The sequence below is a fragment of the Selaginella moellendorffii genome, unplaced genomic scaffold (genome assembly GCF_000143415.4).
Source record: "Selaginella moellendorffii unplaced genomic scaffold, v1.0 SELMOscaffold_54, whole genome shotgun sequence".
Classification (NCBI taxonomy): Eukaryota; Viridiplantae; Streptophyta; class Lycopodiopsida; order Selaginellales; family Selaginellaceae; genus Selaginella; species Selaginella moellendorffii.
The window spans coordinates 297,212-311,317 of NW_003314315.1; the positions used below are offsets into that span (position 1 = coordinate 297,212).

Here is a 14,106-nt window from a genome sequence, read left to right on the forward strand (position 1 = left end):
TAATGGAATATCCTCCATTATAGGGCGACCTGGCCATGGGCGATTCAGTGACGAGGTATGGCGCTGAGTCGATCGATTTGCTGTAGCTGGATCGATTACTGTAGCTAGAAAGCGCTAGCGCTTAAAATCTCCGCTGCATGCCTGTGGAGCGGCACCATTTTTCACTCCAGGGCCGTGCTCTGCCGCTTGCGTCGTTGTTTAGCTGGGGAGCGCTGCAATTTGCGCCCCTTTTCCCTAGCAATCCTTCGTACCTTGCATTGATTTTGCTGCCTTTCGAGTCGCGATCACTGGATTGTCTCACTTCCGTTATGGTGATTTTAACTTAGTCTTCTTTTCTTTGTTTTTGCGTCCTTGTGTCTTTCCTGCCTTATCACTGAGGCTTTGTTTATTCTTCTCTTCGAGCGGTGAACGCGTGAAGTACTTTGAGCGATTTTTCTTTGCCTTCGTCTTCTTTCCTCTCTTTGTTTTCTCTCCATACGATTGTTTCTAGCCTCCGGCCAACTCCTGCTAGAACAGCGGGAGATTTTTTAGAACTACACACACGAGAGCTTAGCAACGCAGTATGGCAGGATTTTCAAGACGGATTTTGGCAACAGACACTCCCGTCATGGTTCAGGTGCTTTACTGGAACTGGAAGAGGGGAAGAGAGCAAGAGAGGAAGATTTTGCACTTTGATTCTTTTCTTTTGTGTCCCGACTGTGCGTTGTAACGTTGTTAGCTGTGGAAGCTTGCAGGTTCAAGAGCTTCTTCAAGGAAGAAACGATGTTGTCTCGCTTGCCCAGGTCTCTTCCACATTTGTTTGATCTGATTACAAATCATTCTTCCAGGGAGTTGTCCATTGGCAGCCTCCACCGCAAGCTCTCGAGAAAGTCAAAGATCTGATACAGGAGATTTCTACAAGCCGCTATGGCCCAGACGATGGCCTTCCGGAGCTTAGGCTTGCACTTTCCGAGAAGGTTTGTTTCTTTTCTTCTTGCTCTCTTTTTTTCTAACTCACACCTTTCGTTTCTTCGTCCACAGCTTAAGAAGGAAAACAAGCTTTTCAAGTCTTCGGTGATGGTCACCGCTGGTGCAAACCAGGTGAACTAGCGCAATCTTCCGTTCCATAGGCATTTATTGTTCTAGTGATTTTTTCTCCCAGGCCTATGCGAATTTAGCACTCAGTTTGTGTGATCCAGGAGATTCCGTGGTAATGTTTGCTCCATATTACTTCAATGCGTACACGACATTCCAAATGACTGGCATCTATGACATCGTCGTGGTTCCCAGTCATCCAGGCACTTGTCATCCAGATCCAGGTACTTCAGCTTCTTTTTCTGATGATTCTCTACGAACATTTACAACAGAAATGCTGGAGGAAGCTCTTCGTGAGCATACCCCAAAGCCGAGAATTGTTAACGTTGTGAATCCTGGAAATCCTTCTGGTACTTATTTACCAGAGGAAACACTCAAGGCAAGATCACCTCTCTTGCGATTTTTTCCTGGCTCTAAATTTCGTTTTTCGACACAGCGAATATCGGAGCTGTGCAAGAACGCTGGAGTTTGGCTCGTTGTAGACAACACGTACGAGTAAGTTTCTCCCCTATTCTTTGCTTTTTCTTTTCCTTAAACTTGCTACTTGAAGGTATTTCATGTACGATGGTCGCAAACACGTTTGCATCGAAGGTGACCACATACTAAACGTCTTTTCGTTTTCCAAAGCTTACGGCATGATGGGATGGCGAATAGGATATGTAAGAATCTCTCCATCAAAACCATTTTTGCTCTCCTTATCATTGCCTTGGTGGTGCTCACAGATCGCCTATCCATCAACAGTGCCCGGCTTTGGCGAGCAGCTGCTCAAAGTCCAAGACAACGTCCCCATTTGCGCGTCGATCATCGGGCAAAAACTTGCTCTGGCCGCTCTAGACGCTGGTCCTCAATGGGTCCTGGAACGAGTAGCGAGACTAGGCAAGAACAGGGCCATGGTTTTGGATGCTCTCTCGCCGCTGGGCCAAGGAGCTGTGAAAGGAGGCGAGGGGGCGATTTACTTCTGGGCCAAGCTTCCGGAGAAATTCCCAGACGATGTAGCAGTCGTGAAATGGCTGGTTTCCAAGCACAAAGTTATGGTGGTTCCTGGTAGCGCTAGCGGAGGAAAGGGATGCATTCGAATCTCCTATGGTGGATTGGACGAGGGGAGCTGCGAAATCGCGGCGGCGAGGCTTAAAGCCGGCCTGGAAGAGCTTGTTCTTCGCGGTTGTGTCTAGGCGGGAAAAAGTTTTAAAATTTGAATTTGAATTGATTTTTAAACTGGCGGGCTAGGGCTAGGGCTAGGGCTTTTGGCGATGGAGAGTCCAGCAGCGCCTGTGGCGCCGGTGGAGCAGAAGGCCGAGCGCCTTCCACAGGATGCTGGAAAACTGGTTTTCTCGTTTGGATTCGAGGTGCGTCGCGAGAAATTCCGCTGTTCTTGGGATCGCAGCTGATTTTTCTTCCTTTTGTCTCGCAGGGAACACGGAGGAACAACATTTGCTACATCGAGCCTAGTATTCTAATGCACACTTGTGGAAACACCATTCACTTCCTCGACGTTAGAACCATGACTGCGACTTATCTTCCCGTGAGTTTTTGTGGTCCGGTCTTTCTTCCACCTTGTCATGCTTGGTTTTATGTTTTCTAGAGTGTTGGAGGTCTCGGGATTGGAGCAGTAGCGATCCATCCAACGAAGAAGTACTTTGCAGTGTGCGAGAAGGGGATTAATCCGAATATTTATATTTATGACTATCCGAGCTTAGTGTACACGAAGGTATGGAGTTCAGTGTCTTTCTGATTTGAAATATATAATTTAAGGCAGGTTTTAAAAGATGGTACCGAGAGGCTCTTCAGCGCTGCCGCGTTTAAGCACGATGGAAATCAGCTTGCAACAGTTTGTTTATTCTTTTCAAGCTGAAGTTTTCCAGAAATTTAGAATCGATGTTGCTGCAGGTTGGAGGCTATCCCGACTACTGGTTGACTGTATGGGATTGGCACAACGAGACAATTATCTTGAGAGCGAAAGCCTTCTCGCAGGAGGTTTTTAATGTAAGCGTGGTGGAATTTTTTAACTGAGCGTTGCTTATTTTGTTATGTGTTTCTTAATGCAGGTGTCTTTCTCGAAGTACTTCTCTGGTCAGTTGCTTACCTCTGGCGTTGGACACATTCGATTCTGGAATATGGCTTCCACTTTTACCGGAATGAAGCTAGAGGTAAGATATGAGGATAAAGCCTCTACATATCGTCTAATTCGTGCTCGATTTTGCGCAGGGTTTTATAGGAAAGTTTGGACAAGTACCACTAAGTGATATTGCCGGTTATGTAGAACTTTCCAATGGAAAGGTGTGGCTTAGCATTTGTATCCTCGTGTGCTAGATAATTCTCTTACTCAGGTCCTCTCCGGAACAGAGGGAGGCGGTATTATCGTATGGGAAGGCGAACTCGTCAAATGCCAATTAAAAAGAAAAGGAGGGCTAAGCTGCCATGATGGAATGGTGGAGATCACAATTCACGAAACGGGGGTTAATGAGTTGATTACGTGCGGATCTGATGGATACATAAGGTTCTGGGACTTTGGAACGGTATGTAAAATTCTTGTAAAGCTGTTGTCTCATGCGACTGGTTTCTCTGAAGTGGTTGGACGCAGCTGATGATGGAGATGAGAAACTCATTTGCGAGGTGAATCCCCTTCGAGAGCTTTTCGTTGATCCGGAGTGTAAAATAAAAGGGATCTTGTTCGAACAAGACCATTGGATGATTCAGGTCGGTATTTCCGTTTTTTACTCGCCGCGACGACAAAGCTGGCATGAATTCTACGGAATGGACAGGATGAAGGTGGTGCATTATGGAGGGTGCATGTGCCATCGTTTGAGCTAGAGCAGATTCTGGAGTTCCATGCAGGGGCAATAGTTTCGATAGCGAGCTCGCCAAACAGTTATTACATTGCAACGGCAGGCACAGATGGCACGGTAAGCGAAAAGGGGTACACTTTGTTGGTACTCAAAGGCGCTCCTAACTTGCAGGTGAGACTTTATAACTTCAAGCAGCAGAAACAAATATACAAGCGACGGTTTTCAGCACCGTGTACCACAATGATCTGGATGCCACGGACAGTCGATCCTAAATGCAAAACCATTGCTGTAGGATTTAAGGATGGAGTGGTGCGTATGCTGCAACAGTGCAGTACCAGATGGAGGCTTCTGCATGCAATGAAACCTCATAACGTAAGCATGGATAATATCATATCATGAAATGGATTTTCCTGCAGATGGAAGTCACAGGACTCAAACTCAGTCCGGATGGCGAGCTTCTGGCAACTGTATCAACAGATGCAACAATTTTTTTCTTCCATTGCCTCGAAAATTACAGGCCAATTGGGTACGTCTGCATATGTTTGGGAAAGCTATCAATTTACTATGTTGGCCTGTAGATTTTGTAAATTTGCAGCGGGGGTAGGGTGCTTGGATTGGTCTCCTAATGGGGACTACGTGCTATTGGCGTGTAAGAACTGCGAGATTCTTGAGGTTGCTCGACCACGTACGTCGACGTACTTTCTTTAAGTGATCGATCTGATCGTATCTTGTGATGCAGCATTACATCCAGATACCAAAGTTACGTATGAGCTGGCATTGCCGTCGAGAGCTATTTCGTTTCTTCTCCCAAAGATTAAAAAACCGAAACCGCCGCCACCTCCACAACAACCAAAGCCGGCCAAGGTATTGATTGCAATGCCATGTTATTCTTCTTATTCCTGCTTTCAGCGTTGACTAGACAAGTGAAGGCGAAGGAGGTGAAAATCCTGAGGGTGCTGCAGCGACCGAGGGCACTCCTCCAGCAGAAAGAGCCTCTGGCGAAGGTCAAGCTGTTGAGGGAAAGGAAGGAGAGGCAGGAGAGGGAGGTGAAGGTGAAGGAGAGGGTGAAGAAGGACCTGAAGGACCTGAAGTAGCCGAAGGCGAGGGGGCTGAAGGTGGAGGACGGGAAGCAGAGGAAGGAAAGAATAAAAAGAAAAAGAAAAAGAAGGCTCCCCCGCCGCCAGCAGTTGAAGAAGTCCTACCCGATGAGTTTTCCTCTTCATTCCAAGCAAGAGCATTGTTGTACACAAAAAGTAGCATGAACACATTCTACGTATCGCTAGAGGTGAGCACACTTGTCAACTCGTCATATTCTTACATTTGGAATTTTTCCTTTCCAGGGGAAGACGGGATTGCTGTATGAATCTCATGCCGACTCTAAAGACGCTCTAGGATATGCGCCGTGGAGTCAAGGAACGCTAACTACGCTCGAGTACGTTACTCCTTTCTAGCTCAATTACGCTTCAACCATTGTTTAACTGTAGGTACACGCATTCGATGGAGTATGTTGTCTCAGGAACAGCTGATGGAGTCGTTCGCATCAATACTACTCCTCACGCTGGACAATTGGGTTTAGTACAGCAGCAAAAGTACTGGGAGGTATCAATGCGTAACATACAAGTTTCTCGTTTGACATTCCTTTACAGGGTAATGTTCACGATTGCTACTCGGGTTCCATTGGTAACTGTGTCATGAGCTATGACAATTTGTATTTGGTACTTGTTGTTGTTGCATTCTATTGAGTATCTAACCTGACATTCTGTCACTGTGCAGGCCAGTGTCGCCCATGATGGCAGCTTTTTCCTTTATGAGATGTCTTTGGAAACAGGGGCCCCTAGGCATCCTGATACAAAAACTAAAGGTTTTATGTTAATGGTGATACATTCCAGAGGCTGACTTTCACGTTTGTGCTGCATTTGACAGATCTTGAAGATACTTTGCCAGACGCATCAGACGTCCCCCCTGGGGTCTATAGCATCGAGGATGACAAACAGAAAACGGAACAAGAAAACAAGCTCAGGACTGCATTGCAGAAGAAAAAGCTTGTCACTGACAGATTGGATAGGATCCGGCGAGAACTGGAAGAGCTTATCAAAGTAAACAAAGAAAAGACGCCAACCGAAATGATTCCTTTCGAGACTTTTGAGATAGACTCGAGTTTGAGGGGGTAAGAACTTTCGAGTATTTTAGTATTTTAGTCATGGCTTATTTTTACAGTATACTCGAAAACGAGATCAAGGAGAAAGTAAGAAGTGCTCGCGAAGAATTGCAATGGGAGAGTGAAAGGAGCGAGATTGCACTGTCCAAGCTTCGGGCATTTCTGCTCGATCCTCTGGAGGTCTGCGTTGTCCTTGCGTTTATTCTAATAGTCAGAATTTCTAGTGCAGGTTGAGCATATTGTTTTGCATGCATTCCGAACAGATGGCCATGTCTGTAGCTTTCGCACGGAAAAGCTTTCCCCAGAAATGAAGGTTGGTACCAGGAACAAGAAAAGTATGTTTCTGTAATTGTTGCTTCTGCTGATTAAGATGATAGAAGAAGCAAAAGCTATCACGGATGACAAAAGCAAAACCCAAGAAAAAGATGGTGAGGATGGCAAGGTGTGTATTCACTCGTCAGCATTTATTTGCTTTAATACTTTTGGTATGTCTTGTAGGAAGGTGGTGAAAGCGTTGTTTCCGAGCTAGAAGAAGGTGAAGACGACGATATCATCACAAAACAGGATTTGAGAAGGCTCAAACTTAAGAAAAAAGAGGATGAGTATGAAGATTACCTGAAGACAAAGCCGGATGATGTGTGATTGATGCTATCAAAGTTACAAGGATCTCATGCAAGTTTCCTTGGTCTTTGTTTATAGGCTTATGCCAACCCGGAGGACCTTGAGGCCATAAAGCACGCAGAGAATACAAAAGGAGATTTCAAGCTAAAGACAGACCTGACATATGTGCCGCCGGTAGAACAAAGAACAAATGCCGTGAAAAAGAGAAATGAAATGGTCTTTTTATACGAAGCCATACACGACCGAAAGATGAGCTTCAACAGTGAGTTTCTCTCTCTCAGAGAAAAAAAGAAGCAGATAAGATTCCAGATAACACAACGAAATTCAAGGATTTCAGAGATCAATAATCTGCTCAGGTATTTTCTTGTGCCGGAATCGAAACTTACAATGCTGTTGCTGTTGCTGCTACAGGATCAAAGAGGAACCTTTATACACTCCTCTAACTTTCAAAGATGAAGCGCCGGAAGAGCGGAACAACATTACTAAGAAAGTCTGTTGTATCCCTTTTATGAACGGGCTCAAACATTCTACCTGTACAGGATCTGGACGACTACATTGAGAGGAAGAGGAAAGCAGAGATGAAAGTGGAGGTATTCCTTTTGTCTACACACACTGCTATATGGTTCAAGAAAACAAAGTTTTGTGTGTAGGAAAAAGATAAAGGTGGTGGCTTCGGAGGATTCGGTGGTGGCCCTGTGAAAAAGGTGGAAAGGAAGGCAGAGAAGGCTGAAAAGGGAGCTGAGAAAGCCGAAGAAAAGAAGGCAGCCGACCCTCAACGAAAAATGTCTAGGAAAATGTCAGAAAGAGTTTCAAGGAAAACGATAAGAGAGGGTGAAATAGCATCAACAACATCAGCGTTGCGTGCTCCTTCGATCCTGGAGGTAAAAAATGTTCTGTGTTTTGGGTTTTTGAGCTGGTTTTTCTGTGCTGCAGCAAGCTGAACAGGAAGCATTTATTGTGAAACTGAAATATGAGAAGGCGCTGAATAAAGAGAGAATTGATTTGCTCATCTCTACATTTGATAGTGATTTGGAGGACTTGAGGAATCGGAGGTTTACGCTCGACGTAAAAATCAAGGGTGCTGAACTGAAGATGCTCATCCTTTATCAAGTAAGTTCTCTGTACACGCTTCTGTTCTCTTTCCAAGTGTTTGTCTCGAGCATTGATGTTTCAGGAGCTTAGACTTCTTCAAACACTTCAACCCAAGGAGCAAGCTCTACAAAATCGCCATACTGCTAAGCTGCTTGAAGCGGAGGACCTATTAGTAAGATCTGTTGTCAATGATGCCAGGATCAGCAATAGATTTTTAAATTTTTTGTGAACAGTCGAAAATAAGCGACCAAGAAAAAGCTGTGGAGTTGAAAAAGCAAGAGGTGGCTGGATTGCAAGACAAGAAGCAACAGGTTCGCAGTAAAACTGTTGTTTTGCTAGTTTGGTTATGGTCTATGTGCAGCTCTTGGTGGAGTTTGAGCAAATGATGGGAGAAAACAATCCGTTCAGGGACACTCTTCAGAAAATCTACACAAAGAAGATCAAACGACCGAAACCAAAAGAACCTGGTGAAGAATCGGATTCGGAAGAGGAATCGGATTTGGAAGAAGGAGGCTCCGATGAAGATTTTGAAGAAGAAGAGGTTTGTAGCGCATGCAATGGAACAAAATGCAGTGAGTTCTTTTTCAGACACCCGAAGTATGTCCCAGCGGATGCGAGGAGTCCCTGTATGCAAGCGTTCTTGCTCTACGTGAAAGACGTCTTGACGTCGACGAAGCCCTCGTGGAGAACGTGAAACTTCTAGACAGTAAGATCTTTCTTGTGTTTACGTTTCGCTTTGCTAACATCGGTGCGCCACAGGCATGCAAAGAGAGAAAGAGACGAAGTTGAAGAAGAAGAAAGGAATAGACGTTGCTCTCGAGACAATCAAACGCGAGCTAGGGGAGTTTCAGAAACAGAAGCAGACTGCCTTGAATCAGATCGACGTCGCAGTCACACTTTACATGCATCAAGTTAGTATTCTCCCCTTATCGTTGATTTCCAGCTTACTGGCGTGCCACAGGTCGAGTACATCGAAAATGCCGCGATTCCCAAAGACCTGTCCGGTGGCCTCGTCTTTACAAACGCCTCGTTGAAGCAACTGAGAGCGACGATTGAGAGGCATGTAGCCGAGAAGGCGGCACTGAGGAGATTGCAAAAGGACCTGCGAAAGGAGTACGCGGCACTGGTCCGTGAACGAAAAGCTGAGGAAGAAAACACTACTGATACGGAGCAAAGAGTCATTGACGTGCAAATGCTCAGATTTGGACAGGTTTGCCAAGCTTTTCCATTTTTTTTTCTTTTCCTCGCTGGTGTTTGCTCATTGGTATTTCCAGGTGATTGACCTCTCCGTTGTGGAGCTTATACGTGTCAGGAGGGACACTTTAGAGCTTAAGGATAGAGTCAAGCAGCAAGAAGCAGAGTACAGTGCCGAGCTTGGCGAGTTGAGCCGCAATTTGGACGATGCCACTGACGAGCTTGCACGTAAGCTCTAGCTTTGTCCATCTAGCTTGAATTTCTTTCCTTCTCTTTTCCTGGAACAAACAGGTGCTATGCGAGAAAACTCAGCCTCGCTCTACACAATAGCGGATCTTCAGGAGAAACGAAATGCCATTGAAGCGGCAAGTCACAGACTGTTCCCTCTCGCTGCTAAGTTTTTCTCACGGTTGTCTCTCGCAGAGCATGAAAATCAAAGCGAGAGCCACATTCCGAGACCCGCTGATCGAAAAGCGTCGGGACGCAGCAGAGCAAGAGCGATTGCGCCAGGTACTCACAAATCTAAGAAAAAGAAAAAAGAAAAATACTCAGGAAGAAAACTCTCGGCTTGTACAGATTGTCGTCCGGAACGCTCAAGTCATGGACAGCCTCGAAGCCCAATTAAACTACGTCCACAACAACATCGAATCAATCTTCCCATAGCAAACGAGCTCGGCTTGATTGTTTGATTGTCTTTCGAAGGCTTATACAACAACAAAAAGGCTTATAAGTAGCACACGTATATCAACGACTCACCCGGACAGAAGTTCACTCGTAAAGCTTCTCGGCAAGGCGCGGCGTCGCGACAGCTTGGACAGGATTCGCCATGAACGTCACAACACCCGGACGCTCCGTGAGGTCGATCTTCTCGGGCTTCACTCCCGGCGGTGGTGCCCAGGAGAATTGGTGGAGAAGCCGAGCAACCATGAGCTGGACCATGTTGAGGCCGAGCTGAGCTCCCGGACAGATCCTCCGGCCAGCGCCGAAAGGTAGGAGCCTGTAGTCGTGGCCTTTGATATCAACGTCCTCTTCCAGGAACCGCTCGGGGCGAAACACCGACGCTCGCTTCCACACCTTGGGGTCTCGCCCGATCGCGTAAACGTTGACGTGAACGATGGTCCCCTTGGGGATGTCGTAGCCTCCGATCTTGACGCGGGTGGTGGCCTTGTGTGGGAGCATGAGCGGCGTCGTTGGGTGGAGCCGGAGTGCCTCTTTAACGATGCTCTGGAGGTATGGCAGCTGCTGGACGTCCACCTCGGTGATGATCCGCTCCTTTCCGATCACTCGGTCCATCTCCTCGTGAGCTTTCTCCTGGACTTTCGGGTGCTTGATGATCTCGGCCATCGCCCACTCGGCTGATATGGCCGTGGTGTCCATCCCCGCGGTGATCATGTCCTGGAAATCCACGAAGAACAGACTGTCAACTTTCGAGCTCCAAGTTCTAGCGAGAAAGATCTCTCGGAGAAGGAACTCACCCAAAGGAGGCCGATCACGGTGGTCTCGCTGAGACCATACTGGTCCTTGAGATTGAGCAGCGCGTCCACGAAGTGTTCCTGGCTCGTTCCACTCTTCTTCTTCTCCAGCGCGTGCTCTTCCATGATCTCCTTGGTGAGGCTGTCTCTCCTGGCGCCGTGCTTGGCGAATTCCTCCTCCTGGAGTGGGAACATCCAGCGGATGAAGGAGATGTGCTCCGCCATGGTGAGCGACGCCCCGAGCTTCATCCCCTGCGAGATGATCGCCTTAAACTCCACGCCCTGCGGCAGCATCTCTCCATTCTCGTCCACGAACCTCTTCCCGAAGACGATCCTCGTGATGTTGTTGAACGCCACCGCCGAGACGTAGTTCTTCACGGTCACCGCCGCGCCACCATTGTTCTTCACGTCCTGGAAGATGGACTTCACCATAGCGCCCACTTCCTCCTCGCGGATCCATCGCAGGGACTCGAGTCTCTTGGGCGTGAAGAGCTCCAGCGTACACAGCTTCCTCACCTTCACGAATCCATCACCATTGTCAGCGAAGAAGGAAGAAAGAAATTCTAGAGTTCTCACAACCCTTCTCACCTTGACATAGTGGTCGCCATAGTCGGCCCAGATGAGATCCTGGCCGTTCCTGGAGAACCTAGCGGCAGCGCGCGTGAGCGGCCGCGATGCGAGCTCCTTGTCCTTCTCCTTGAGCACCTCCTTGGCGAGCTCGGCATTGGAAATTACCACATTGAGATTCGTCCCCATCCACACTGACATGATCGGCCCGTGCTTCTCCGCCCAGTCCATGAAGCATCGAAATCTCACCGGCGACACGCGATGGAGGCTCCCGATGATCGGCCATGGCTTTGGCCCCGGCGGTAGCCGCGGCCTCGAGAGGAGCTTGAATGTAAGGTAGACCAAGAACAAACCCACGGGAATCGTCCAAGTCGAGTAGCGATGGCCGTGATCCGGCGGCACGAACTCCGTGTAGTGGTGATGGTGGTGGTGATACGCTTCCGCCGAGGGATCCATAGCCAGAGCTCTGCAGTGAATCTAAAGCAAAGAGCGCATAAACCCTAGAAACTCGATCTAACGGTCTTAAAAGGCCCACGTGGATAGCGCGTGGCGTTAGGTGTGGAATGGAAGGTAAAGGTCTTTTTATAAATTTAAAGCCTTGACTTTGGCGGGAAAAGATATTTTAGGGCAGCTTCAATGCGTTGGAGGAGGAGATCAAGAACGCGGCACGCCGCTCGCGTCCCTCGATTCTCTTCGCCGTGGATCTCACAGGCGTCCTCCGTGCGATGGCGTCTCCTTTTCTTGCAATCTGGGCGAGCTCCGCCGCTTCGTCGAGCAGCTTCACCCGGCCCAGGGCATCAATCAGGCAGTGGAGATGCTCTGGCAGCCGCTCCAGGTGGAAATCCATGGCCATGGAGCGGAAGAGATCGATCGCGTCTTGGATTTTCCCGGCATGGCCACATCCGGTGAGCATCGCGAGGATCGTCACGCCGTCGGGATCACTGCCGCGCAGTAGCATCTCGCGAGATATTTCGATATCTCGCTCGCAGTTCCCGCTCTGCGCGATCGCGGTGATCAAGACGTTCCATGACATGGAGTCCAGCTCTTGCCCCGAATCGATGATGTTCCTGGCACTGTCCAGCAGACCATTGTGCGCGTAAGTGCTCGCCATCGCATTCCAGGTGAGAATATTTCGCTCTGGAATCTGTGTGAAGCTCACGATCGCTTCCTCTATCAGGCCGTTCTGCCCGCACGCAACGATCATCAAGTTCCACGACAAGAGATCCCTCCCAGGAATTCTGTGGATCACGGCTCTGACCTCTTCGATCGACTGTCCCCGGTGAGCAAACGCCGAGAGCAGCCAGCTCCAAGACGCTGTCTCATCGCATCAAACTGGAGCTTGCCGTCCTCGACGGATCCAGCTCGAGCAAAGGCTCTCAACATCAGATCTCAGAAACCAGGCTCATCTGACAACGATCTCGTGGGCGGCTGGGCATCGCATCTCGAGTAGGCGGCAATCATTGCGTTCCAGGATCTGGCGAAAGAAGATTTTCTGGGTGTTCTTCACATCGCCGCTCTCGGGCATAGGCCTGGATCATCGCGGTGAGCACGACGAGATCGTGCTGCGGCATCCTCTCCACAACCTCTCGGGCCAGCAGGCGCGAGCAGGAACTCACCAGCGCGGTCCAGGACACGGCATCTCGCTGAGGAGCAGCGTCGAAGGTCTGTTTCGATCGATCATCCTGGCTGCTAACCGAGATCATCGTGTTCCAGGACACTTGATCCCACATTGGCATCGCCACGAAGATCTCTCGCGCCTCGTTGCCATCGCAATCTCTAGCCGCGAGTAGCAACAGCGCGTTCCAAGAGAATCCATGTCTCTTGGGCATGGCCAAGAACAAGCTCCTCCCCTCGCAAAGATCCCCCCTCTGGGCATATGCCTGGAACATCAAGTTCCACGTTACTAGGCTCTTACAGCACCAGAGATTCCGGAATACGTCCAGCTTGGCAGTACGCCCCAAATGATCCTTGTCCACGTGTTGGCATCTCGCTGTGCATTTAGAGCACATTCCAAATTCCCTGCCTGGGGATATGCGTGGAGGACGGTGTTCCAGGCGCAAGGCATCTTCTCAAAAACTTCCATGGCATCCCCAAGATTCCCAAGAGATACAATCTTGGCGGGGCATATTCTCCAGGATTCTGGCATATGCCCGTTGTGGGCATATGCCGCGACAGTGATATTCCGTGATATTCGATAGTGTAGGGCAGGGAGACGTTCCTACAGTCTCCCGAGCTTACCGTACATTTCAACGAGCGCGTTGGAGAGGAATGTATTGTCTCTGAGCTCTGGAGTGGAGAAAATCTCCTCATGAATCGCCGATGGAGAGGAGAAATCTCTAGATATATATTTTTTATTTTAAACATTTACCTTGTTTACGTGCACGCAGTAATATTCCAACAATATTCCGACAGCCATACTTTTACTTGAATGTCCACTTAGGGTTCTAGAATATTTTCAAACAAGAAGTAGAGAGAGAGAGGGACGATGGAGCGCAAGATTTCGATCGCCGACACAATTCTCAAGGACGATCCCTCGAATGCAAAGGCGATCCTCTCAAAGGCACGCTCGCTGAGCTTGGAGAGTACCGGCTCGCCCTGGCCACTCTTGATGAGGCGCCATCGATGGACCAGATCCAAGAACTCCAGGCGGCCGCTCGAGAATGGGACAGGCAGAGCACAGTCGGACGCTTCGATCTATCGGCCTATATTCTCAGCGGATGCCAGGACGATGTCAAGCTTGGGAATTTCGTTGGTCCAGGGACGATCGTGAGCGTGCCGGGCAAGGGTCGCGGATTCATTGCCACCGAGGACGTGGAGGCCGGCCAGATTCTCCTCTGCGAGAACCCCATCGTCTTCAGGTATGTAGTTTCGATCGATTTTGCGCCCGATCCGGCCAAAGACTGATTCTTTCTTTCTCCCGCCGATCCGCGCGGCAGCTATGGATCGTTCGACATGAACCAGCTCAAGGCGTCGCTCCACGAGGCGGCAAAATCTCCCAAATTGATGACGAAGCTCATGGCTATGGAGGGCACCACGATCCCAGCGATGGCTATCTTCACGCCCAACTCAGGTGTGGTGGATCTTGGCAGCGCCAAGCCGATCGCACTCCAGCGGCTTATGAAGATCGTAGTCGACAAGATCA

General features: G+C 48.8%; 3 protein-coding genes across 3 annotated transcripts; 2 read left to right on the forward strand and 1 right to left on the reverse strand.

Annotated features, from left to right (window-relative positions):
- Positions 1 to 510: 510 nt before the first annotated feature.
- On the forward strand, positions 511 to 2,289 carry LOC9661489 (aromatic aminotransferase ISS1). The gene is made up of 9 exons (XM_024687763.1): positions 511 to 616; positions 735 to 782; positions 828 to 956; positions 1,021 to 1,080; positions 1,142 to 1,298; positions 1,347 to 1,453; positions 1,511 to 1,569; positions 1,625 to 1,733; positions 1,797 to 2,289. Exons 1-9 carry the CDS (start codon positions 563 to 565, stop codon positions 2,244 to 2,246), a joined length of 1,173 nt encoding a protein of 390 aa, XP_024543531.1. The 5' UTR covers positions 511 to 562; the 3' UTR covers positions 2,247 to 2,289.
- Positions 2,290 to 2,324: 35 nt separating this feature from the next.
- On the forward strand, positions 2,325 to 10,363 carry LOC112350768 (cilia- and flagella-associated protein 44-like). The gene is made up of 38 exons (XM_024687565.1): positions 2,325 to 2,420; positions 2,486 to 2,596; positions 2,657 to 2,782; positions 2,831 to 2,902; positions 2,962 to 3,057; positions 3,120 to 3,221; positions 3,280 to 3,351; positions 3,402 to 3,590; positions 3,643 to 3,771; positions 3,837 to 3,977; positions 4,032 to 4,232; positions 4,277 to 4,386; positions 4,439 to 4,545; positions 4,600 to 4,724; positions 4,780 to 5,145; positions 5,201 to 5,292; positions 5,345 to 5,531; positions 5,564 to 5,575; positions 5,634 to 5,721; positions 5,784 to 6,027; positions 6,078 to 6,198; positions 6,248 to 6,331; positions 6,389 to 6,460; positions 6,517 to 6,654; positions 6,718 to 6,995; positions 7,051 to 7,129; positions 7,179 to 7,229; positions 7,290 to 7,520; positions 7,573 to 7,749; positions 7,814 to 7,903; positions 7,965 to 8,042; positions 8,093 to 8,272; positions 8,320 to 8,437; positions 8,491 to 8,642; positions 8,693 to 8,941; positions 9,006 to 9,153; positions 9,217 to 9,435; positions 9,502 to 10,363. The coding sequence occupies exons 1-38, from the start codon at positions 2,325 to 2,327 to the stop codon at positions 9,612 to 9,614; spliced, it is 5,244 nt and encodes a 1,747-aa protein (XP_024543333.1). The 3' UTR covers positions 9,615 to 10,363.
- Positions 9,580 to 11,473, reverse strand: LOC9661052 (cytochrome P450 98A3). Its single transcript, XM_002982586.2, has 3 exons — positions 10,986 to 11,473; positions 10,401 to 10,913; positions 9,580 to 10,320 (listed from the first exon to the last, which is right to left on the reverse strand). Exons 1-3 carry the CDS (start codon positions 11,418 to 11,420, stop codon positions 9,694 to 9,696), a joined length of 1,575 nt encoding a protein of 524 aa, XP_002982632.1. The 5' UTR covers positions 11,421 to 11,473; the 3' UTR covers positions 9,580 to 9,693.
- Positions 11,474 to 14,106: the final 2,633 nt, after the last annotated feature.